The 26,102-nt window shown below is 37.2% G+C and overlaps 1 protein-coding gene and 2 long non-coding RNA genes across 5 annotated transcripts in view; 1 reads left to right on the top strand and 2 right to left on the bottom strand.

Annotated features, from left to right (window-relative positions):
* KCNN2 (potassium calcium-activated channel subfamily N member 2) overlaps window positions 1-26,102 on the top strand; it is a 146,678-nt gene that overhangs the window by 115,452 nt on the left and 5,124 nt on the right. For all 3 annotated transcript variants that reach the window (XM_058440602.1, XM_032156645.2, XM_058440603.1), the window contains 2 exons: window positions 8,021-8,131; window positions 21,565-21,692. In XM_058440602.1, the coding sequence (XP_058296585.1) occupies window positions 8,021-8,131; window positions 21,565-21,692 (239 nt within the window). The remainder of the gene's footprint in view (window positions 1-8,020; window positions 8,132-21,564; window positions 21,693-26,102) is intronic.
* LOC131383785 (uncharacterized) lies at window positions 902-7,301 on the bottom strand. Its single transcript, XR_009214062.1, has 3 exons — window positions 7,116-7,301; window positions 4,751-4,800; window positions 902-975 (listed from the first exon to the last, which is right to left on the bottom strand). It is a non-coding gene; the product is annotated as an uncharacterized LOC131383785 (long non-coding RNA).
* On the bottom strand, window positions 19,984-25,491 carry LOC131383784 (uncharacterized). Its single transcript, XR_009214061.1, has 3 exons — window positions 24,219-25,491; window positions 23,404-23,552; window positions 19,984-20,196 (listed from the first exon to the last, which is right to left on the bottom strand). It is a non-coding gene; the product is annotated as an uncharacterized LOC131383784 (long non-coding RNA).

Below are 26,102 nucleotides of genomic sequence, written 5' to 3'. Positions count from 1 at the left end.
GTGTTACTTTTTGTCAAGATGGTACCCTCTTTTATTCTCGAATCAGGTGTGACTCAAGGGTCATGTGCACAGGCTTTTTTGCCATGGAATCTGAGCCAAATTTGAGGTTAACCTTGCCTGGGTTTTACAAAATGTTTATCGTTCCTTGATATTTTCTTAACCCTCATGTCTCACAAACTGTTCCTTCAAAGTCCCATCAGATAGTACAGATCTTTTATTTACCTTCTTGAACTGCCTCTTGCTCAGGTTTCACTACAGATCTTACTTTGCTTGAAAAAAGAGAGGTTATGGCCTGGCGCCGTGGCTCATGCCTCTAATCCCAACGCTTTGGGAGGCTGAGGCAGGTGGATCACCTGAGGTTGGGAGTTCGAGACCAGCCTGACCAACATGGAGAAACCCCCTCTCTACTAAAAATACAAAATTAGCCGGGTGTGGTGGCACATGCCTGTAATCCCAGCTACTCGGGAGGCTGAGGCAGGAGAATCTCTTGAACACGGGAGGCGAAGGCTGCAGTGACCCAAGATTGCCCCATGGCACTCTAGCCTGGGCAACAAGAGTGAAACTCCATCTCAAAAAAAAAGAGGTTATAGTACCATTAAATATATGTGGACACAAAAATGTTATATGTAATGGAATTTATGGTGACTTCGTTCCAGCCCTTAAGCTTATGGTAAAAGAGTCCCTCTATTCTTAGGCTGAGGAGCTCCATTCCCTCTCCTTCTTAAGGATCAGATTTATTTCCTAATTGACTTGATCAAAATTGGTTTACTTGCATACAGAGAAATTCACTAATATTTGAGTAACATATTTGAGATGCTTTGTAGAGTTGGATTATCTCTTCTTCTAGACTAAGCAGATTCCCATGGGGTCAGGCTACAGGGCAGTCTTCTTGGGATTTACTTCTGGCAGTTGATTACATCTCACATCAGCTCCTTAGGGATCAAGAGCATATGGATGGAAGTGACCTACACACTCCTATGGAGAATGTAGAAATTTCTTGATTACCAAGACCAATATGGGAATTAAAGCTTAGAGACCAAGATCTCTTATTGTTAATATTTTTATAAGTCATGGGATTGCCTAATAGAAGAAATAGAAGAAAACCACTCACTACCCTTCAAGAGAAGACCGTTATGGTTGTAATTACTTATTTTCTATTTATTCTTCTACCCTTCTGCTATTTGAGGAAGTACTGAGGACCTGAGGGTTTACTATTGTAAAGGTCATGATAAACAATGGGATGATTTCTAAGTAGCTTTGTACTTTTGGCTGAAGGTGGTAGGCAAGCAACGTGGTTAGATCACAGTGTCTGTCAGCTTTTGGACAGCACCAGCTAGTTTCTCAATGTCTCCAATTTTCCAGTAAAGTAATTGTTTTACTTAGCATTTACAAAGTTATTTTATCTTCCTAGAAATGTATATATATATATATAAAAACACATTCTGAAAGCTATGAATTCTCCCACAACTATGAATATATATGATTGTTTCAAGAGTGAAAAATAGCCTTGTGGGTAAGGGTATCTTTCGTCTTATACTATGAATATATATGATTGTTTCAAGAGTGAAAAATAGCCTTGTGGGTAAGGGTATCTTTCATCTTATACTAGAATTAAGGTTGCTCATTTGTTCTTTTTGGTTCTCTATTTCTGTAAATTAGAGTGACTCTTGGTGGCCTTTTGACTAGAGTATGGATGACTGGATTTTTTGGTTTAATTATCTTTAAATATCGAGTAATATCTGTCCATTCCTAGGGATGCAGGTTGTTATTCAATAAATGGTTCTCTAATAGTGATTCATAAACCACTAGACTTTGACAACATCTAGCATGACTCCCTCAACAAAACTGAGGACACTTCAGATAATGAGTGATTTAGGTTTCTTCCATCCCACTAGTAGTTCTATGTAAACAAAAGCAATGCGTAAAGCTTTCGCAGTTCATAGCAATTTGAAAATCACTACGCTAATTAAATTTTAAAATTTTATTCAGGGATCAAAAAAACAAGTCAGTTCAGGACAGAAGCCTTTACACATCCTTGCCTTTTCCTTAAGATTTGATAATAATCCTTTCCACGTTAAATTTGCCCTGTGCCGAGGAAATCTTAATTTAACATCACATGGTAACTCCATCAGTTGTCTGTTAAACAGTTTGCATCCTGAAGAGCAATAACACTACCCTGTTAAGTCGGTAAGAGGGTGTTCCAAAACAGCACGAATTAGCTAGAGCTCATAAAAAAGAAATGATTGGTATGAAAGAATGCGAAACCTAAGGTCTGATTATACTCCTCTTCCTGTAACACTCACTCTTTCCATTTGAGGATTGTTTTCCCCTTCCAGTGTACATAGAAATCCTGCGAAACTGATCTGAAGCCATTCCTTGGTGTTGAATGTTTGAGAATGTGCAAAACTCTCAAGGATTTTTAAAAATGTCTTATACAATTTGACATTGGGTGTTTAATTTTGAAGAGGTTTTAACTTTCTAATTGCTTGCTTTTTGGTTCTTTCTGGTGTGTTCACTGAATCTCATCAAATAAAGCCCCAGTGAAGAGAGTGTATCTTTAAGTTCTTACAATAGTTTCTATTTTGTGCAGAGCAGCTGGAGGACATGGGCCTTTTCAGTCATAAGGCTGAATTCCCCACCAGTGTCCTTTCTTGGGGACCTTCACTTCCCCCCAAGAAATTTCACAAGTGGATCGGAAAAAAAATTTCTTAAATATGACAGGTGCCATCTTCCGGGTACAGGAAAGTATAGCTGGAAGTTGTTGTGAACTTTTAGCACACAGCTCATGGACTCCACAATTTCACCCAATTTTTCTAAACTATCAGCACTTTTAATTGGCAGAGCTGCTCTTCCTATCTCTGAAGTACCTGCACTCACACTGGCACTGCTGCTAATCAGGAGATTTAAACCGAGGGATGACTCATTGTTGATGACCAGTTTTATGAGGTACTTCCTTCTTTCTGACCCTAAAAGCAGAAGAATGAGCTGAACAAGCAAATCACTATAAAGGAGGCTTGGGTTGCCCAGGCCCAGGCTTAATCACTGGGCTCAAACACCACACACTCTCCCCTCTTTCCTTACAATGAGGACATTTGAAATTGACCTCCACCCTTAGTAGCAAATATCAACTTGTAATTTGAAGACGCTTAGAGGGCATTTTTGATACAATTTGTCTTCAAAACTTCCTTGAATGTTATTTATTTTCATGACCTGAGGAAACCTTGCAAAACTCCAGTGGGATATAATATTAAAGCAGAGTGCTTTATAAAATGTTATTTGCCAGAATTGATTGTTTCATATATTTTTATGAAAGAATAATTATTTATGTCAGTCAAGTATAGTAAAAATGTTTTTATGGTTCTAGGACATTGAGTCAGTCAGCCCCAGGGACAGAAAAACAGGCAATGTGTTCAGGTATTTGTTTTACCTTCCTTTTGGAGGGCAAGCTGATTTGTGAAAGATCTTAAAGCCGTTTTATTTTTACATAAAAGCATGATTTTTTTTTCAAATTAACTATTTTGATAAATTTTAATTATAGGCTAATAGTCTATTTAGTCTAATAAACTGGCTATCAAACTGAATTTTGAACTTTTAGGAGCTAGAATAAATGCCACAGGAGGATACTTTAAGCCTAGAATATTTTGAGCATTAGTGTTTTTTATCAGAGCCATTCTCTGTAGTAGTAAAAATTCTGGAATTTGTTTAAAAAGTATAAATTTCATTATTATGTTGAATCTTTTGAAGATGTCTTTTTCACAGTTGAAATAATCAAAACCTTTCCACAGTGTGCTATATGAAGGAATTTCTCTTTTTCATAGGCTTGTATCCTTGTTATTAAAGCTTGATCCCAAAATGGTTTTTCAAAATGATTCTTGGAAGTATTTGCAGAATGAGCATAAGTAGACGATTTAGGGTAAAAATATATCACATTTTAATTTTTCAAATGTTATGTGATACATGATTCTGAGGGAAATGGGATACCTGAACTTCTTTTACATCCAAGGGCTCAACATGGCTTACAGTTTCTGTGCTATAATGGACATGAATACAATGGAGAAAAGCACTACATTTAACTTGGCAGCATCTACGACTACCAACGTGTTGGGATTTCCCTAGAGGTACATAGGTAATAGTAACTAATTGTCATTTGCCTGTTCAGTTTGATCTGGCTTGGCTTAGGGTAGGAAACGTTAACAACACTTGTCATTACTTACCTTTTCTAAAGCAAAGTCCCTCTCCCTCTGCCCCCCTTAACTTATCCCTTTTTCTCTCTTTCACCATCTTCTCTGTTAGAAGGAAAGATGATAAACAAGCCAAGGGAAACCTAAACCTTTGCTTTTAATATATTGACGTCCTAAATACACTGTATTTTCTTCATTTTGTTTTTAAATGCCCAAGCATCTTGAAGTGGCAGGTTAGTGATTTTGCTTAAGATTTTTCTAAGAAGATAAATGAAATGAGAGAAAAGTAACCAGGATACATTTTCTGACTTTGGTGAAAGGAATATGACTCATCTTGTTAAATGCATACAGGGATCTTAATTTCAGAGAGTAACATATGTTAGTCCCAACTGTTTCTACATCGATTGTGGTGGTGACAAGCTTTGGAGAAAATGTTGTAAAATCATATTTATTTCCATTCCTATTCACTTTATGAAACAGAATCGTCCTGGAAATAGACGCTGGGTGGACAATAATATTATGCCATTACTTAAATTACTGTAACCATGAATGTGTTGGCAGGAATTTACCTTGAACCTAGAAAGCTTTCGGAAGCGAGCCAGCTTCATCTTGCATAACTCTAAAAATTAAAAAATAAAGGTTACCTTCATCAGATTCTCTTATGACTTATACCTCCCTAGATTAATAAGTTTATGGTTTTCTTCACTAAAATAGTTAAGGGGTTTGTATTTGAACAAAAAGGTTTCTAAGTGGCTCTGGAGGTATAACTTAAACGGGTAGAGTTAGGATAATGGAGTGAGGTATATAGATAATAGTTTTGATAATTACTAAATGATTGGATTAATTTCTTTTCCACCTTGCAACAGAGGCACTCATTTTTAATGCATGTCTTAGATGACACCCGATGAGAAACGGGCCAGTAGCAGAAAAGGATGGAGCCTAAGAATAAACACAAACAAAAATCCACTTTCCAAGGCTCTTGATTCCAGTGATTTTCCACTCCTGTTAGGATTTTGATTTCTTTCCAGAAAGATCTCAGCAGAGGCCACCTGCCAGGGGAGAACAATATTCAACTTTTTATGCCAACTACCCTCTCATAGCTGTCTCTAGTAGTTAGGAACCCCTCAGGTTTTTATGACCTCTGCTTATTAAAGAACCATTGCTGCCCTGAACCACCAAGTTCCCGTAGAACCCAGTGATTGAGGAGTAGTACCTAGGAGCGTATCTGCAAAAGGCTAGCCTGTGTTTGTCGAGCATACGCTATACCATACAGCAGGTAGCTGTATGGTGGTTATCCTAGGTGGTCACTGATTTGGTCTCATCAGCCTGCTAGAACTCTTTAGACTTCATGGTGGAGGTTTGAAAGTCAGTAAAATGGGTAGAGATGCTTCCAAAGGCCATTCTTTTCTTTCATTAGTACCCAGATGTAAAATACCTCGTTTTCGTTGTCTGCGTATGGCACAAAATAACAAAATAACATCACACCCTCTGCCTTTACTTTCCTTGTTTATCATGTCTTGAATGTCTTCACAAGTCAGTGAAATGACTCTTACAAGAATTTTTGACCCTCTTGTTTTAATAGAATGTTTATGGAGTTTGTCATAGCCACTGCATATCTTCCTTTATCTAAAGCAGTGACTGTACCTTGGGATCACCTGGAGAGCTTCTAAAAAAATTCAGACACCTGGGTTTTATCCCTGGAGATGAAGATTTGCTGTGAGGCACACAGTTCTCAGCACTAGGATTTTTACAAACTCTCCAAGTGATTCTGTAGTCAAGGTTTAAAACTACCAATTTAAAAGTTATACCAGTTACAAAATAGGAACAATGTTGATTATTTTGGTATCCATATTGCTTGATTTTTAGACATTCGTACTTTATCATATAAAATAGGTGAATTTGAATTTCCTGTCTTGCTTTGAAATACAGTGCTTCTTAATGCATTATGGCTATGGAATAATTACAAATAAGAATATACAGTCATCCCTTAGTATCCATGGGGGTTCAGTTCCAGAACCCCACTTCCTGCCATGATACCAAAATTCATGGATGCTCAAGTCGTTTATAAAATAGTGTGTTACTTGCATGTAACCTAGGTACATCCTCCTGTGTACTTTAATCTCTAGATTACTTATAATACTTCATACAGTGTAAATGCTCTGCAGATAGTTACTAAACAGTATTGTTATCGTTTAAAGAATAATTAAAAAAGAAAACAGTCTATAATGTTCAGTACAGATGCAACCATCCATTTTTTTACCGAAGTATTTTCAATCCAGTTGAATCCATGTATATGGAACCCATGGATATAGAGATTCAACTGTATGTGATCCTAAATATAGATATAGATATTATGAGATGAAGTAAAGAGTAGGAAAAATATCAATGCTAATCAAGGTTTATAACTGAATAATCATTTACTCTGCTTGTCTCATCTCTAAAATCAGAGGGCTAAATCAGAATGTCTAAATACTTGACAACCTCTTTCTCTGATCATGTGATCAGTAGCACTTTCTTTCTGAGGATACGGTTTCTTCATAGAACTAGATGGAACAGGCTATTTAAGCCCTCTGGAAATATATTAAAGCAGTATTGGCTCATCATTGGCAATGTTTCCATTTCCATGATCATAATGATCAGGGCGTATATTTATTTTCTCCTTTTCTCCTCAATCTTGTCCCTCCTGCCAGATTTGTTGCAGCAACTCATTGAGTAAGCCCAAAGATGCATTCTTTGGTCTATAACTGAATAGCTAAATCACATCTACTTTCTGTGGCTCTGTCCAGTCGACTCTGCCTGTGCCCTGCCATTTACGTTGTTATCTGTTTGTTGAGACTAGCTGGGCAATGTCTGTGGCTCTGTGGTCCTCTCAGGGTTGAGATTCTATCTGGAGGTGTGACTTCCCTTTCACAGACCCCTGAGGTAGTTCCTCACCTGCCCCCTTCCCTGCTGGGAGGTTCGCTGTGCCCAGGACTGATGAAGTGGCTGCAGCATCTTGACCTTGCCTGGGCCCTCCAATCGGTGCCCCAGCAAGTAGTTGCTGCTCTTTCAGCAAAGAAGACTCTCACAACTTGGAATGAGCACACCTTGATCACGGAGCAGGAGGACTATAAGTCTTAGAGTACCACACAGAGTCTCTTTTTCAAGAGATCAGAACAATGGTCTGTAATTCAAAAAGGAACACTGTTGGTTTTTTCAAAATGAAGATGACCTGTGCCTTTCCTAGTGTCATGTTAGTAAACCTGTAAAATAGTATAATGGTTACCCCTTACCTTCAGCACTTCATCTATCTCTGTTGCCTAGGTTAAGATCACTGTGATCTTCCTGTTATGCTTCCTCTTGTGTGTATGGAACACTGGAGCTGTGTATATGCTGAGATAATTTATTGTTTTTATTCCTGGTGCATGAAGGCCTGCTGATCTCATCTTAAGATTAGAGGTTTATTCTTTATGGAAAAATCCTCATTTCTACCCCATATACATTTATGCTAATCTACTCATTTGTTATTTGTTCCTATTATAATTATAGGTATATAACTGATTTGCTCTGTTTTTTAAAAAGTCTCCAAAAATTCACCAAATTGCTTTTAGGCCATTTATTTCTTAGAATGGAAATGTTTTTTCCAAATATGCTTTTGTTCTTAAAATATGTAAACTAAAATTTTAATCCCAGTTTAAGGCACATTGCTTACATTTGTTGATCACACATTTTCTGTAATACTTATTGAAGACAATGTTTTTAATCCTGAGAAACTTTTGCATTTGATGCAAAACATTTTCTAATGTGTCTGAGACAGAAAGTAGTAATGCTTTGGGTTTCTCTTCTCTCCTTGTTTTCAGGGTGCTGGTTGCACAGCCCTGGTGGTAGCTGTAGTGGCAAGGAAGCTAGAACTTACCAAAGCAGAAAAACATGTGCACAATTTCATGATGGATACTCAGCTGACTAAAAGAGTAAGTTACTATCCATATATCTTCAAAGAGAGAATATTATTGTGATTTTTTCAATGTTAGGAAATATGTTTTTTTGACATCTGAAGCTGAAATGACATGGTTTGAAAGTATAGGCATTCTTGGAATCACTTCCATTTTATCACATTTTGAGAATAGACTATTTCTAACTTTAGGTCAGTTAGGAAGTAATTGGGCAGTCTTGGTATTTGGATAAAGACGAGTCATTACCCAATGTTAGGTATGCCTACTTGTTTAGATTTCAGTATAGTATATTATTGGATTGAGTAGGAAGGAAAATACTATTAATGTAACATAGTAATTTGATGGAAAGGTGATTGAAAATGTTTTACTGAACTTCTAAGATCAAGTCACTGTTCTCAAGACAGGGTTGCAAAGACAAAGGAAACCACCACTAACTTTTAGAAGCCCAAGGTGGGGCCAGAAACAGGCTCTTTCCTTGACTTACAGGCCATAAGAGAGATGTTAAAAATAGTATACCATCCAGTTGGGCAATCGCTGTCCAATTCTTAGCAGAAGAAAACAGTAATCACAGTGTTTAAGAGCACTTTTTGTGCCAGGCACTGTTCCAAGTGTGCCATGTGTATAAACTCACTTCATCCTCATAACAGCTTTATGAGGGAAGTGCTATTATTCTGGCCATTTTATAAATGTGGAAACTAAGACACAAAAGGGTTAGGTAACTTGCTCAAAGTCACCAGATCCAGGTAGAAAACTGCAAGAAGAGAAAGGTTTTTATTAGACTAAATTTTTAGCCTTTCTTGATAGTCACTTGAGACAAATGCCAAAGTCAAAAAATTATTTTATAGTACAGTCATCTTGCTGTGTAACTACTGCTCAATGTGGAATGCAATCAGGCTGTCACTGAAATAACAAAATACTTTGTCAACTTGAACTTTACCCATAAATGAATCAATAGATGTTCAAGCATAGTTCCAACTTTCAGTGTTTTCACTCACCCTTGATTTTGGTTGTATATTTAAAAGTAATCTTGTTTAATTTGGTTAATACTTCCTAACAAGCCAGTCATTTTAATGCAAATATATATTTATATAGATTATACTTAGGAAATGAAAACATGAATTGCAATTGTCTGCTCATGCCAAGTCTTACCTATCAGACTCTCCTTTGATACTTCATTGCAGTTAGTAGGTCCACGTTTATAGTAGATGATCAGAGCCTCCCAGGTTCAGCTGCTACATTTTCAGCCTACATTTACGACTTTGGAATGTCTTCTACTCTCCATGATTTACTCTCATTTTCTTCAAACTCCTAAATTTGTTCTCAAAACTTGTGAGCATCCCTGTATGAGAGTGTGCAGGGAAAAAGGTCAATGAGGAGCTGAATAAAGGCTTGGGTTTCTTTTACTTTTTAAAGATCTACTAGAGATAAAAATATGTGCATATGAGATTAGTCTACATCTAATCCATAAATTGGTGCAGATGTTTTGTGTATTTCGTCATGTGCGTGTTTGGTCCTTTCAGGGCTCTATGCTGGGAAAGTTTGTTTTTAAGAGTCACAAGTGTTATAGTATTCAAAAGAACACTTGCATTAAGACCCTTGTAGTCCATATTATTTTACCATGAAGATTATACATTTCCTCAGGAATTAAGTTAATGCCACACTTAAGATATTAGGCAGAAAAATACCTTAAAATACCATGTCGCCCATATGTTTGCCTGTAAATCTTAACAGAAAAAAAAAAAGTGACAGAATCACAAATAAGAAAGCCAAGTTAGCATGTTTGGGCAGACTTCTCCATGTTTCATAAGCAGATTTTAATTTCATGTTAAGAAGGAAGCATATAGTTTCTCTAAATATTACTTTGGAATATTGATATTCCATATCTTAATTATTAAAACATTTTAAGAGTTAGAAAAGACAAAGACTTTGAGTACAAAATTTACAGTATCACACTGCCATTTATCACCTTTGATAAAAATATTTTTATGAAGTTCACCGAAGTCAACCAGTTTCATTTGGGAGACATTTCAAGTTGGTTTTATAGTGTAGTTGCTGTATTCCGGGGCCTGTCAACCTGGGCACTCGTGACTTTTTTGGCTGAATAATTCTTTTTCATGTGGGACTGTCCTGTGTGTTCTGGATGTTTCTCACCATACTTGACTTCTACACACTAGACTATGCCAGTAGCACTGCCCCCAACTTGTGACAACCAGAAGTCCCTCAAGAGACAAAATCCCCCACAGGAGAGAACCACCTTTTAATGTGCTGTTCCACAAGGATTTGACATCTTAGAAAGGACAGTCTCTCTTAAAAGATATTGAGTCTGCTGAATATATTGTAATTTCCTTTTTTGGAATAATATATAAAAAATATACTGTATACTAAATATGGTTGGCATGCTGTTTTAACTGTTAAGGATCAAGAGCTAAAGCATCATATTCGAGTATTCCAAAGATTTTAAGCTTTTCCAGTTACTGACGACTCAGAAAATCAGATGAAATCTCGGATGCTTCCTGCTTGGCAGAAAAATGCACGTGTGCTCTTGCTCATGGGTCCCCTAAATTCCAGTCAGAGGCCCCTTTAAAGAACTATGGATCCAGGATCTAGATCTATGGATTTCGGTGACCTTCCTTCAGTTTTTATGAATGAAAAGTATCTTCCCAAACTGACAAAGTTTTCTGATGATGCTACAGCTTTTTTGTTGTAAGTTCATGTATACTTTAAACTTCGTTTGGACAGTGATGTTGCCTGAATTGTCAAGTTATTGCCTGTTGAAAGCTTTTTCATTAAGTACTGTTATGGTTTCAAATTTTACATTTTATATAATACTTATGGTTTAATAATTTATATAATACTTACGGTTTAATAATTCTGTTATTTCATTACTACTTTTTAAAAGTAGAACTACTTTGCAGTATTTCTTGAGACTGAAGTCTCTTATCGGTCTGAGAAATATACTCTAGTAGACTTGCTGACAGATCCATTTTTTTTTTTTTTTTTTTGAGACGGAGTTGTTTTGCTCTTGTTGCCCAGGGTGCAGCGCGGTGGCGCAATCTCAGCTCACTGCAACCTCCACCTCCTGGATTCAAGTGATTCTCCTGCCTCAGCCCCCCCGAATAGCTGGGATTACAGGCATGCACCACCATGCACAGCTAATTTTTTGTATTTTTAGTAGAGATGGGGGTTTCTCCATGTTGGTCAGGCTGGTCTTGAACTCCCGACCTCAGGTGATCCACCTGCCTTAGCCCCCCAAAGTGCTGGGATTACAGGCGTGAGCCACCATGCCTGGCCGACGGATCCACTTAGTGGCATCCAAGATGTCACTAAATATATAAATGTTAAAATGACACTAGAAGAAAACAAATTGCTGGTTTATGATACCCATTCCTTTATTATATATACTCAACAAGGTACACGCAAATAATAGCCATTTTATAGTCCTCTCATTATTTTATACAAAGTCATCAACTTAATGAGTATCATTTACTTGGAACTTGATTCCATTTGCTTGTTTATGGAAATTCCAAATGGACTCATATAAATGAGTATAAACTTTAGACTTTTAAAATAATTCTAAAATGCTGAATGATTTATGAATAATTAAAAGTAAATAGGGGTCTAAAAACCATACCTAGTAACTAAGATACAAACTCAAGGATACTATATATTGTTAGAGAAAAATACAACTATTCCCTGAGACACTATCTAGAAAGAAATCATTTTTTCTGATGGTTAACAGGAGTAATAGTCACAGATGTTCTGAAATCTGAATATGACTCTAAAGAAAAAAGCAATATGAATGTTAAAAGATAGGCTATTCTCCCAGGAACAGATGTAACATTCCAAGTCTTCCAGTTTGTATCTTTAGTGAACTGAACAATTTCTATGAAAAATTATTCACTATGTACAGATTTTCAGGGGAACAATTTTATCTAAAAGTTGTTTCTCTGTATGACTACGTTAACCAAGTAAAATACTGTATTTGAAAGTAGAACACTATTTATTGTACATCAGCACTGAGAAGATTGTTTTGTCTAATCCTAAAAATTTACATGACATTCTGCAATTGAAAAATGGCCAACAGGTACATGTATCCAGAATAAACTAATGATTTTGAAGTGAAAACATAATACCATTACCTTGTCTCCTAGTTGAGTAAGACAGGACCAGCTATTTAATAGATTTACAGTTTATCACCTTACAGGGGCAATATATTTACCATGCTATATCCTTTGGGAATATATTATTATTACTACTCATTCCATTCTGGGCAAACAGGAAATCTTGTCGTTTGATCCCCAGAATACCTTTTTGGAAAAGAAACTTGAAAACAAGCAATTCCAGAACCCAGACATAATTTTTAAAGTTGCTAGATACCCCACAAGGGATAATTATACATATTAATGTCCACTGTGGGTGTTGTTAATCTGTTAAGAATTCTCAATCATATCCATAATAAGAACACTATTATGCAGTTATATAATTTTGTTTCCTGTATGTCTCTTAACAAGGGAACAGAAATTCTAAAGGATTTATTTCACATTGTCCTTGGCTCACAGCCCAGGGGGTTAACACATGAAAATGAATCACTTGGCTATGCCCTATTCCACAGCTACAACATTCACCCAGGCCTCATACACCTGACCTAAAGGAAAACTGGAGAGAGAGGTTGGAGCATGAACAAATCTATCCCTGCTGCTGCAAGGGTGGCTGAGAGCATATGGCAGCCTGGTGCATTCCCCTTGAATTGGTGAGGAGTGGAAGTGTTGTGCTAAAAAATCCTCTGAGAAAGCAGCAGGAGAAAAAAACAACAACAAAGAAATGGAAGTTGAAAATGAAGATCCAAAATAGCCTTTTAAACTATGTTGTCATTACCTATATACTATAGGTTTGAACAAAGCAAAGTTTTAACGAAAAGAATGAACAAAACCTCTGAGAATATGGGATGATGTAAAGAGATCAAACATACAACTGATTGGGGTACCTGAAAGAGATGGAGAGTATGGTACCAAGTTGGAAAACATACTTCTGGATATCATCCAGGAGAATTTCCTCAGCCTAGCAAGACAGGCCAACATTGAAATTGAGGAAATGCAGAGATCCCCAGTAAGGTACTCCACAAGAAGGTCAACCCCCAAGACACAAAATCATCAGATTCTCCAAGGTCAAAATGCAAGAAAAAAAGGTAAGGGAAGCCAGAGAGAAAGGCCAGATCACTTATGAAAGAAAACCCATCTGACTAACAGTAGACCCCTCAGCAGAAATCCTACAAGGCAGAAGAGATTGGGGGCCCATATTCAACATTCTTAAAGAATTTTCAACCTAGAATTTCATCTCTGGCCAAACTAAGCTTCATAAGTGAAGGAGAAATAAGATCCTTTTCAGACAAGCAAATGCTGAGGGAATTCATTACCACCAGGCCTGCCTTGCAAGAGCTCCTGAAGGAAGCACTAAATATGGAAAGGAAAAGCCGTTACCACCCACTACAAAAACATACCGAAGTACACAGACCACTGACACTATGAAGCAACCAAATAAGCAAGTCTGCAAAATAACCAGCTAGCATCATGATGACATGATCAAATTCACACAAAGCAATAGTAACCTTAAATTTAAATAGGCTAAATGCCCCAATTAAATGACACAGAATGGCAAGCTGGATAAAGAGCCAAGACCCATCAGTATGCTGTCTTCAAGAAACCCTCTCATGTGCAGACACACACATAAGCTCAATGAAGGGATGGAGGAAAATTTACCAACCAAATGGAAACTATAAAAAAAAAACGGGTTGAAATCCTAGTTCCTGGCAAAACAGACTTCAACAAAGAAAGATTAAAAAAAGATGAAGAGCATTACGTAATGGTAAAGGGTTCAATTCAACAAAAGAGTTAACTATTCTAAATATATGTGTACCCAATACAGGAACACCCAGATTCATAAAGCAAGTACTTAGAGACCTACAAAAAGACATTGACTTCCACACAATAATAGTTAGTAGGAGACTTTAATACCTCACTGTCAGTGTTAGATAATTGAGACAGAAAATTGTAACAGAGATATTCAGGACCGGAACTCAGCTTTGGATCAAGTGGACCTGATAGCAACAGAATATACATTCTTCTCATCGCGATGTGGCACTTAATGTAAAATTGATGACATAATTAGAAGTACAACACTCCTCAGCAAATGCAAAAGAACTGAAATCATAACAAACAGTCTTAGACCACAATGCAATCAATTAGAACACAAGATCAAGAATTTCACTCAAAACCACACAACTACATGGAAATTGAACAACCTGCTCCTGAACGACTCTTGGGTAAATAATGAAATTAAGGCAGAAATCAAGAAGTTCTTTGAAACTAATGAGAACAAAAAGACAATGTAGCAGAATCTCTGGGATGCAGCTGAAGCAGTGTTAACAAGGAAATTTTTAGCACTAAATCCCCACACCAAAAAGCCAGAAAGATTTCAAGTTACAACCAAACATCTCAACTAAAAGAACTGGAGAACCAAGAACAAACAAACCCCAAAGATAGCAGAAGACAAGAAATAACCAAGATCAGAGCTGAACTGAAAGAGACAGAGACACAAATAACCCTTCAAAAAAAATCAACAAATCCAGGAGCTGGTTCTTTGAAAAAATTAAAATAGACCACTAGATAGACAAGAAAAGAGCAAAGAGTCAAATAAACACTACCAGAAGTGATAAGGGGGATATCACCACTGACCCCACAGAAATACAGACAACCATCAGAGAATGCTATTAACCACCTCTATGTACATCAACTAGAAAATCTAGAAGAAATGGATAAATTCCCGGACACATATACCCTCCTGAGACTGAACCAAGAAGAAATTAAATTCCTGAATAGACCAATAGTGAGTTCTGAAATTGAGGCAGGACTAAATTGCCTACCAACCAAAAAAAGCCCAGGAACAGATGCATTCACAACTGAATTTTACCAGAGGTACAAAGAAGAGCTGGTGCCATTTCTACAGAAACTATCCCAAAAAAAATCACAAAGAAGGGACTGCTCCCTAACTCATTCTATGAGGCTAGCATTATCCTGATACCAAAACCTGGCAGACATACAACAAAAAAAGAAACCTTCTAGTCAATATCCTTGGTGAACATTGATGAAAAAAATCGTCAATAAAATACTGGCAAACCAAATTCAGCAGCACATCAAAAGGCTTATCCACCATGATCAAGTTGGCTTCATCCCTGGGATGCAAGATTGGTTCAACATATGCAAATCAATAAATGTGATTCATCACAATAACAGAACTAAAAAGACAAAAACCACACAGTTCTTTCAATACATGCAGAAAAGGCCATCAAAAAAATTCAACATCCCTGCACGTTAAATGCTGTCAATAAACCAGGTACTGAAGGAACATACCTCAAAATAATAAGAGCCATCTATGACAAATCCACAGCCACTATCATAATGGGCAAAAGCCAGAAGCATTCCCCTTGAAAACCAGCACAAGATAAGGATGCCCTCTCTCACCACTCCTATTCAACATAGTACGGGAAGTTCTGGCCAGGGTACTCAGGCAAGAGAAAGAAAGAAAGAGTATTCAAATAGGAAGAGAGGAAGTCAAATTACCTTTGCAGATGACATGATCCTATATCTAGAAAACCCCAACATCTCAGCCCAAAAGCTTCTTAAGCTGATAAGCAACTTCAGCAAAGCCTCAGATACAAAATCAGTGTGCAAAAATCGCTATAAGCAACTTCAGCAAAGCCTCAGGATACAAAATCAGTGTGCAAAAATTGCTAGTATTCCTGTATACCACCAACAGGCAAGCAGAGAGCCAAATCATGAATGAACTGCCATCCACAATTGCTACAAAAGAATAAAATACTTAGGAATACAGCTAACAAGGGAGGTGAAGGACCTCTTCAAGAAGAACTACAAAGCACTACTCAAAGAAATCAGAAAGGACATAAACAAACAAATTGGGAAACATTCCATGCTCATAGATAAGAATAATATGAAAATAACCATACTGCCCAAAGTAATTTAATAGTTTCAATGGTATTCCCATTAAACTACCATTGCCATTCTTCACATTATTAGAAAAAAACTATTTTAAAATTTACATGGAACCAAAAAAGAGTTGGAGTTACCAAGACAATCCTAAGCAAAAAGAACAAAGCTGAAGGCATCATGCTACCCAACTTCAAACTATATTATAGGGCTACAGTAACTAAAACACCGTGGTAAACTGGTACAAAAGCAGACACATAGACCAATGGAACAGAAATGAAGGCTACACACCTACAACCATCTGATCTTCGACAAACCTGACATAGTCCCTATTTAATAAATGATGCTGGGAGATCTGGCTAGCTATATGCAGAAAATTGAAACTGGACCCCTTCCTTACAGCTTATACAAAATTAACCAAGGTATATTAAAGACTTAAATGTAAAACCCAAAACTATAAAAACCCTAGGGGAAAATCTAGGCAGTACCATTCAGGACATAGTCACAGGCAAAGATTTTATGACAAATGCCAAAAGCAATTGCAACAAGTGAAAATTGACAAATGGGATCTAATTAAACTAAAGAGTTTCTGCACAGCAAAAGAAACTATTGACAAAGTGAACAGACAACCTAGAGAATGAGAGAAAATGTTTGCAATCTGTCCATCTAACAAAGGTGTAATATCCAAAGTATACAAGAACTTAAACAAATTTACAAGAAAAAAAACCATTAAAAAGTGGGCAAAGGACATGAACAGACACATCTTAAAAGAAAACATCCATGCAGCCAACAACAAACTTATGAAAAAATGCTCACCATCACTGGTCATTAGAGAAATGCAAATCAAAACCACAATGAGATACCATCTGACACCCATCAGAATGGCCATTATTAAAAAGTCAAAAAACAACAGATGCTGGCCAGGTTGTGGAGAAAGAGGAATGCTTTTACACTGTTGGTGGGAGTATAAATTAATTCAACCATTGTCAAAGACATTGGGGATGACAATTAAGGACCTAGAGGCAGGAATACCATTTGACCCAGCAATCTCATTACTGGGTACATACCCAAAGCAATATAAATCATTCTATTATAAACATATATGCATGTACATGTTCATTGCAGCACTGTTCACAATAGCAAAGACATGGAATCAACCTAAATGCCCATCAGTAATAGACTGGATAAAGAAAATGTGGTACATATATACCACAGAATAGTTTACAGCCATGAAAAGGAACAAGGTCATCTCCTTTGCAGGGACATGGATAGAGCTGGAATCCATTATCCTCATCAAACTAATGCAGGAACAGAAAATCAAACACTACATGTTCTGACTTATAAGTGGCAGCTGAATGATGAGAATATGTGGACACATGGTGGGAGGGAACAGCACACCCTGAAATCTTTTGGAGGAGGGGGCAGGGGGAGTGAGAGCATCAGGAAGAATAGCTAATGGATGCTGGGTTTAATAGCTGGGTGATGGAATGATCTGTGCAGCAAACCACCATGGCACATGTTTACCTATATAACATACCTGCATATCCTGCAAATGTACCCCAGAATTTAAAATAAAATTTGAAGGAAAAAAAAAAAAAAGTCTAGCTGCCTTAAGTGCTTTGGTGATCTGTAAAATACTGTTATACTTAAAAATATTTTGTATCTTACTGCCCATGGTTTTATTATTTTATAATTAACTGTGAGTCGCAATATAACATCTCCTGACCTGTATACGTATGAAAGTTGTTTTTAAGGAATCCATCATATAGTATAAGTTTTTTTTTTTTTTTTTTTTTTTTTTTTTTGAGAGATTGTTTGTCACCAGGTGAGGCAGACTCCGGCTGGGTCTACAGGCATGCTCAACCACGCCCATCTAATTTTGTATTTTTAGTAGAGATGGGGTTCCACTAGACGTTGGCCATGCTGGTCAAAAACTCCTGACCTCAAGTGAGCCACTCATCTCGGCCTCCCAAAGTGCTGGGATTACAAACGTGAGCCATAGCACCCAGCCAGTAGTAGTATATATTTTAGAGCCTTTGCTTTTTCAAATTATTATAAAAAATTTTGATATGTCTTCTAACATTTTTCTGACAGACTTTGATTACAGTTGATTGATTACTAGTGAGGCGGAGCAAATGTTCTTATTTTTCAACAGTGTGTGTGTAAAGATGTTCCTGTTAACAAAGATCCTTCCCTCTACTTTCCTTATTTTTTTGATAAACAGAAAATGACTTTTATTTCATAGGTCTTTTGGCCTGTTTATTGGCTATAGAATTATTATACCTACTAAATGTTTGATGGACATCTGTAAATCCTCTCATAGCACTTATCACAGTATCTAGCATGTAGTAGAGATTCAGTACATAGGTTGAATTTATAAGTGGAAATGCATTGATCCATTTAGAGCTTAGGTCTCTGAATCTGTATATACCCTTGTTATCAAGAGGGTCCTTTGGTTTATAAATATGTATTAGTGTGGTTCATGAGAAGAAGTTTTTATGTATAAATTATATGTGCTGTGGTGCCCAGTTAACACCATAGACATTTACTTAGTACGAGCTGTGCCTAAAGCACTGAGTTAGAGAGACACAAAGATTAGTGATATGACCCCCTGAGAGTTTCTGAAAGCCCTGGAAAGGGGACAAAAGGGCATTCAAGTGTTAAATAACTAGATGGTTATATGGCAGGGTTCTGGACTGAGGATACAAAGGAAACTTTCCCTCCAAAGATGGGAGGGAGGTGAGGGATAGGAAATTACTTAACAGGTACAAGGTATACTATTTGGGTGATTATTATACTAAAAGCCCAGGCTTCATTACTACACAATGTGTCCATGCAGCAAAATTGCACGTACACTGCCTAAATTTATATAAATTAAAAAAATGAATGCATAGACCTACTTCTCCCCATTTTTCCTGGAAGTTTACATATCACTTTTTTTTTTTTTTTTTTTTTTTTTTACCAATTCCCCATTGTTCAAACGTGGAAAACATTGAGGTGCCTTTGACCCTGTCTTCTCACTGTCCTCTGTTCCTTTTCAATCCTAGATGGAAAGGAAGACCCTACTATTAGTAACACATCTCAGTAATAGGCAGAGAGTGGGATTTTTATTCTGGGACATATTGTTTTGTGGCTGCCATGTTGAAAAGTAGCAGTTAAGTATGATGCCTTAGGAGGTTTGTTCCTGTATTTGACAACCTGTTAGGGAATTAGAAAGGGGATGGGATGTTTCAAAATAAATTCTTGTATTTCGAAGTTTTTAAAAGCGGCTGCAGGGATTTCATTTTCAGATGAGGAATCATTTTCATTTAAGCCCATCAGCTAAAATAAGGCCTCAAGGGCATTACCCCCACTCCACTGAACTCTGAGATTAAGGTTCTGTATTCCCCTTCAACGACTTTCTTCATATACCCAAGAGAAGGAATCATTTAAAATGTATCAATCACCTTTTTAAAAGTATATGGACTTTAGAAATAATTTGGCATTTGCTGTTTGTAGACGGGAATACAAATTGAAATCAAGTGCTGTGTTCTACATTGAGCATACCTATGTTCCATTGCTGTGATTCTGACCCATTGGTTTTTACCCAGGGTTTTTACCTGGTTTTCCAGCTTCCTCACCAGGCAGGGATCTAGGCTTCTCCTCTATGCCTTGGACTGGTAAAATCAGAGAGAGAGCCTCCATCAGGGCCCCCTACCAATCTTCCAGGTATGTACAGTTGCTTAGACATCTGAGACTCTCTCTTTCCTCACAGGGAAAGGCTATTCCAACCCCAGGGACTGCTGGCCAGTCACTTCCCACTCCTGTCTCCTTAAAAGCAAGGTCCTCAAATAACAACTACTCATGCTGCACCCATTTCCTTACCTTTGAAATGACATGAGGATCAGATGAAAAAAGCTTCTGAAAGGTGGCTCTCCGTGCTGTCTGAGGAAGTGGAAGTGTGAAGATGGATCTAAGAATTTACTCAAACTCCTTTTAACTTCACTGTGGATGGTGGTAGTATTACTTATACGCAGTGCTGGCACTTGGCTTCTGTGTCAATCATTTTTCTGTTGGTTTGAGGATTCTCTCCATGCACAGAGTCTAATGGATATCCAAAGGCAGTGCATTACGAACCAGAGTCACTCCTAAAAGAAGCTTTACTGTAAAAAGACCATTTTCTTAAAATGAGTTCTAGCAATATAATTTTGCTCAAAAAGAAAACTTTTTCGCTCCATGAAAAAGATTCACCATCAGTTACCAAACCTGATGTTTTCTTTGCTAAAGTGAAAAATATAAATACAAACTTGGGCCCATAGTTTAGTATAATTCTAAAGCTCATCCTTATTGTAAATCTAATGATTGAGAGAACTTTAATATTCATTATCTCTAACTTGCTGATGTTGGAGAAAACTGAAGTCCTATGTGGTTAGCTAATCACTTCAACCTGACTTGGTTAGTGCAAAGTCAAGTACTTAGAACCCAGTTGTCAATCTCAGCTCATTGTTTTGTCTTCCCCACTACACTGCCTTTCTTAAAAAGTTATCTTCCTCCACCTAGCACCCCAGTAACCTGTGGCTCTCTTTGTGAAATATCCTTTATCCCTCACTCAAAAGAATTAAATGGAACAACTTCTTATAGTAAGTAATCCAAAAGCCCAAGTGAAAGCTGTGGGTCATCAGATCCCATAATGTGAGCAAGGAAGAAGACAGAATCTGCCCTTGCTGGCCCTTTGTCAGCTCCAAAGATTTGTTGAAGACTTTCATCAAGAAAGCAAGTGACTAGATTAAGTATCCATGCCTTTCATCAGCTGCCGTAGGTCTTGGCAGTGTTACTGCAATGCTTTCACCCTTTTCATTTGTCCCATCCATTTGAAATGCAGTGTACTTAAATTTCCAACAAAATCATAACATAGACTCTGTCAGTTAATTAAACTATACTAACAAGCATACAAATTGCTAAGTCATTCTGGGAGGCTATCAGTGCTGGGTGTACTTATACATTCAGCACTGGAAACATGCCCTTCCAGTAGTGCACAGCCAGAAATACCAAGCAGGCTTGCAAAGGACAAGATTAACCTTGGCCTCATGGCATTTCGTCTTTCTGCAGGGAAAGGAAGATCATGCAGACAACAATTGCAATACACGGTGGAGAACTCAACACCTCTTGATTAAAAAAAAAAAAAAAAAAAAAAAAAGTTGAATAAAAAAGAAGTTTCCTGAAGGAGTAGGATAGAATTTACCACAGAAAGAAAGTGGTAGTATCTCCCTATTTCAATTTAAGTGTTGTTCCCAGGCAGATACAAGTACTTCTAAAAAGGCATAGATTGAAGAAAAATGGTATTTGGAGTCAAAGTTACTAAATGAAGCTACAGCTCACCATGATCCTTGGGATGAAGACTGTGACCCCCAGCAAAGTTACAAAGGATTCTGCTCTGGAATTTATCAACTGCTTTGTTTGTTCTCTTAACAGGTAAAAAATGCAGCTGCCAATGTACTCAGGGAAACATGGCTAATTTACAAAAATACAAAGCTAGTGAAAAAGATAGATCATGCAAAAGTAAGAAAACATCAACGAAAATTCCTGCAAGCTATTCATCAGTAAGTATCATTTTTCACTTTTATCCTGTAGTGTCCTTGGCTTTCAATTTTTGCACTTGTTTATTCTTGTTTCATAAGGAAGGAAAAAAGAAAACATTGTCATGTTTGTTCCCAGAAGATGTTATCTGGCAATTTAATCATTTCACAACAAGATCCTGAGAATAACCTCAGTTCCTTTAGTGATTAAAAATCACTTATTAGTACTAGAATATTTATTAAAATATCTTCTCAGTTTCTTTTTAGAATAACTTCTGCTAAAACTGTATTTCTTAATTTGACCTATTCAATTTGCTCTAGGATATTTTTAGCTTTATTTTCTAAACATAGCTTCAAACATATTTATATGAATGTAGTGCATATAACTGATTTAATACTTGAATTTTAAATTAGTTTTTAATCAGAATTTTGGCTGTGTTCATTTTAAATCTTCTAGTTTCTGTAGACCTTTTACTGTCTTATCATTATTTTAACTTTATCCAGACCACTATTATTGTTTAAGTCCTTCGTGCAGTTACATTGTTACATAATTAGCATAGACTTTTAAAGTAACAATCTATATCTAGTAAGATGCACTGATAATTTGAAAGCACAGGATCTTTCTCCTCCAGGCTGGCAGCATGCTTACTGTAAGTATTATTCATGTGGGTATCGATTGTGATGCCATGCAGACTTGCTCTTAATACCATTTCTGTATGGAGAAGAGCAGATATGGTCACATTTGTGGCTCAGAAAAGTAGCTTTCCTTATGAAACTCACCAGGCTAATAATGAAAAGGTGTGTAAATACAAGATGCTTTGGCTATCCAATGAGATTTGTCTCTCAGAGCCAACTAGTATAACAGACAAGAAAACGTAGAGGCTGCAATTTTTATTTTGCATGTTCAGGTAATTCATATGTAATATGGTACCACTAACAAACATTCTATAGGAAATTACTAAGCATTCATCTTCTACCCTAGAATACAAAACCTGTCCATTGAACTGCCCTGCTTAGATAGATATCACTGAAAATGTAGAATATGTAATTATGGACAGATTCATACTTCCATAGAAATTAAAACTCGAGTATCCTGAGATTTATAGTAGAGGCAGGCTCTGCACGTATGGTAGAGTATCTGGCCTTCATTGCTACTCACTCATGCTCTTTCCCCAGCTTTACTAACACACTTTCCTAAGATAGTGATGCTATTTCCTCTGTAGCTCAGTGACTTGACGCACCACTATGCTTTTTCTCCCTTTGTAAGGAAAACAAAAGGCTAGAGTTTTCAAATCATACTCTTAAAATAAGGAAAAGCACAGAAAGGAACATTATATTCCATCTGGCTCACAAGAGGGAACTTGCTCCCTAGACTTACAGTTACCCTTATAACCCAGAACCACTCTCCAGGAGCCCTTGCCTAGAAATCTTGATTCCTTGAAGTTTAGATTGAAGAGAATGAGAACCCTCCCTGCCTCCCCACCCAGAGATGCTGAGCTTTTGCCTCTGTGTTCCTCAACCTATTTTCCTGTGGAACAGGCATCTTCCTCAAGGGACTCACCTCGCGCAACTCTCCTGTTAGAGTGGTCTTCCCCTGCTAAAACCATACTACACAGTAACCCCAACACATTCATACAGGAGGTCCAGAGGCCATACCATGCATGGCAAAATCATTTTCTGTACCTTTAATATTTTGATACTAACCTATATTTAGTATGTTAAAAAGAAACCTTACCTTGCTGCATGTGAGAAGATATGTATGTCCAGGGTGGAAGGGTGTGAGATGACATGGCACTGAGCAAGTGTGGTCGGGCTATGTGTTGAGCAGCCACATGGAGCCATTGCCTCCAGGATCTTATCTGGGTCCTTTCCTGTCAGTCAGACCTATCAAGTGGATAATTACATGTGATTTACCTTTAATAAATTTTCATATAATAACAAATCCAAGAAAATGCTGTGATAGCTTTGATAATACAGTTCTGTAGCCATGTGCAGTGGGGATTTGTATTACATCTTGTAATATAAGACTCTTCTGGACTATTATGTTCAGAATACATTCACATTCAAAAGCCTGGGGGAGAATTTAGGGGTTTTTACTGTAAAATGCTTTCAACTTTGCCATAGGTTATTACATTTTTACATTAAAATGTTAGAGAAAAAGTATTTAGGGAAGTTTAAAAACTGTCCCTAAGCAAGTTGCAAATGCACCCTACAAGGCATGTCGGCCCTTTCTTAAGGGTGGGTACTGTGGAGTCGCTTGTACGGGGTCTCTTAGCATATTGTGTTTGGATAGAGTGACAGAGGAAGCTACTTGTGATTTTTCTGCTTCTGTCAGACATTTCTTATTCTGTTTCTTCTGTAGCAATGTGTACTTCTAAAGTAGATAAGCTTCAGGCAACTCAGAAATGCTCTGAATTGCTTTATAAATTCATCTAGGGGTTACTGGGTTTCTGTTACAGTGGGGGACATTTATACTTATAAAAGTGTAACTGAGTACGTTTATTCATACAAGCTTTGTTTGGCTAGGTCATTCTAATCATGCATACTTACCTTTCATTTTAGCTTACTGTTGGAAGTTAGGGAGTGAAGTCACAGGGGAAGCACACAGGGCTCGATTCCTAAGGGCAAGCCTTTCATTGCCCACTGTGCAGATCCAGTGAGACCCTCGGCCTTATCTGTCGGCACTGGGTACAATCAGACCTTACTAGCTCAAGAAAAATGTTAAAATTCATTCGATAGATCACTCCTGGCCTCTCCTAATCTCTGATTTGTCCTGAGCACTTTTTCAGCAGCTCTGTGCTTCTACGAGTCCATGCTATCTCAACTCTGTTTCTCTTTTCCAAACTTCATAGCCTCTCTACTCTCTGTTGGATGCTGAACTGTCCAGGCCTGTGCCCTCTTTTCAGTAATTGTCTTTTTAGATTGTCACTTAGTGTCATGAAGTGTTCTCTTTCTCTAACTTTTAACCCTTTTTCTGGTAGCAACTTTAAAGTTTATCATTCTTTTATCTCAACTGTGGACCAACATGAATTTGTTTCAGAGCCAAGAAATCCAATCTACTTGATTTGTATATCATGAGAGTTGGATTACCTGCCTTTCAGAAACCCCAGGCTTCTGAGTTGTCCTAATTTGGAAAAGATGTACCCCACCTCCCCCCAAAAAATATAATGCCTTTGTTTCAAATATTGTTCTTTTAACCATATCACATTCATATTAGGCAAAAATATTTCTTGTTGTTTACTTGAACATCAGATATCAAGAGGCCATGATGACTTTATGCATGCTCTTCCTTCTGAACTCTTATTCAGGAGGAAGCTGAGTGCTTTCACATGGGAAAGTATAGTAGCAATGAAGAAGGATATTTGAATAGTGTTTCTCTTAGGCCAATATGTCAAAATCCTGCAGAACCATAACAGGATCTTCCAGCTAATGAATCGAGCCCCCTGTGCACAGCTGAACACCACATTGTGTTATTTTGTTCCAGAATATTTTACAGTTTCTTTTCTTTTGTTTTGTCTTTTTATTTCAACAAAATGAAAATAGAGCTCGGAAGTAAGTTGTGTGAGCCGCTCCTTTCAACATTTGCAGAATTTTCTACTGGCTGCATGCACCCAGCGGATCCTTTATTTGTGAATTTTAGTAGTCTGATTGCTGCTATGGAAATGTGATCCAAAATCATGATATTTTCCTGTGATAAGTGAAGTTCACAAGGAAGAAATCAACATATGTTTCTTATTCTTTTTTGGGGGAAAAAAGTGTAATACACATCTGCATGTTACCTTTTATTCTGGCAGCTGCAGCTTAAGCAGGCTTTTTCTATCAGCTCTCCTACATTAGAGGCAGTATAAGAAACAAACAACAAGACAAGATGATTCAAGTGCTGGAAGCTAAAGGAATTCCAATCAAATAAGGCTACTGTATGTTAGCTTTCCAGATTAGTAGAAAATAAAATGGGCAAAATTCTACTGTCAGACATAGTATAGTAATCCAAGAGAAGTAAATTAGGCCCTGTTGGTTATAAGATGAAGTACCCACTTAAGCTAAGAAACTGCCAGTGGCCCTTCTAACCTGACTTACAGAATTCAGGACTTTCTCTGTACTCATTACTTGCTGGAGGCATCTGGTCCAGAGCCCAAACTTCAGTCATTTCTGTGCCACCAATACTACAACTTACTTAAATTTGAAAATGCAACTTTATACAAATTCCTTTATACAAATTTTAATACATTTTTATACAAATGGATTAAGAAATATTATGAGGAAAAGTAAAGGTAATCGTCAATTGATAGTTGAAATACTGGTATTGAATTCTAGCCATAGGCTGTTGCCTGCAGAAAGCTCTGAGCTGAGTTTTTTTTTTTTTTTTTTTTTTTTAAAAAGCAGGTGTTTGTTAGGAGATAAAGACAGAGTAGGACCAGCCTGTGATGTTTTTCT

The sequence above is a fragment of the Hylobates moloch genome, unplaced genomic scaffold (genome assembly GCF_009828535.3).
Source record: "Hylobates moloch isolate HMO894 unplaced genomic scaffold, HMol_V3 SCAFFOLD_6, whole genome shotgun sequence".
In the NCBI taxonomy this organism is placed as follows: domain Eukaryota; kingdom Metazoa; phylum Chordata; class Mammalia; order Primates; family Hylobatidae; genus Hylobates; species Hylobates moloch.
This window is presented reverse-complemented; position numbering and strand designations above follow the sequence as displayed.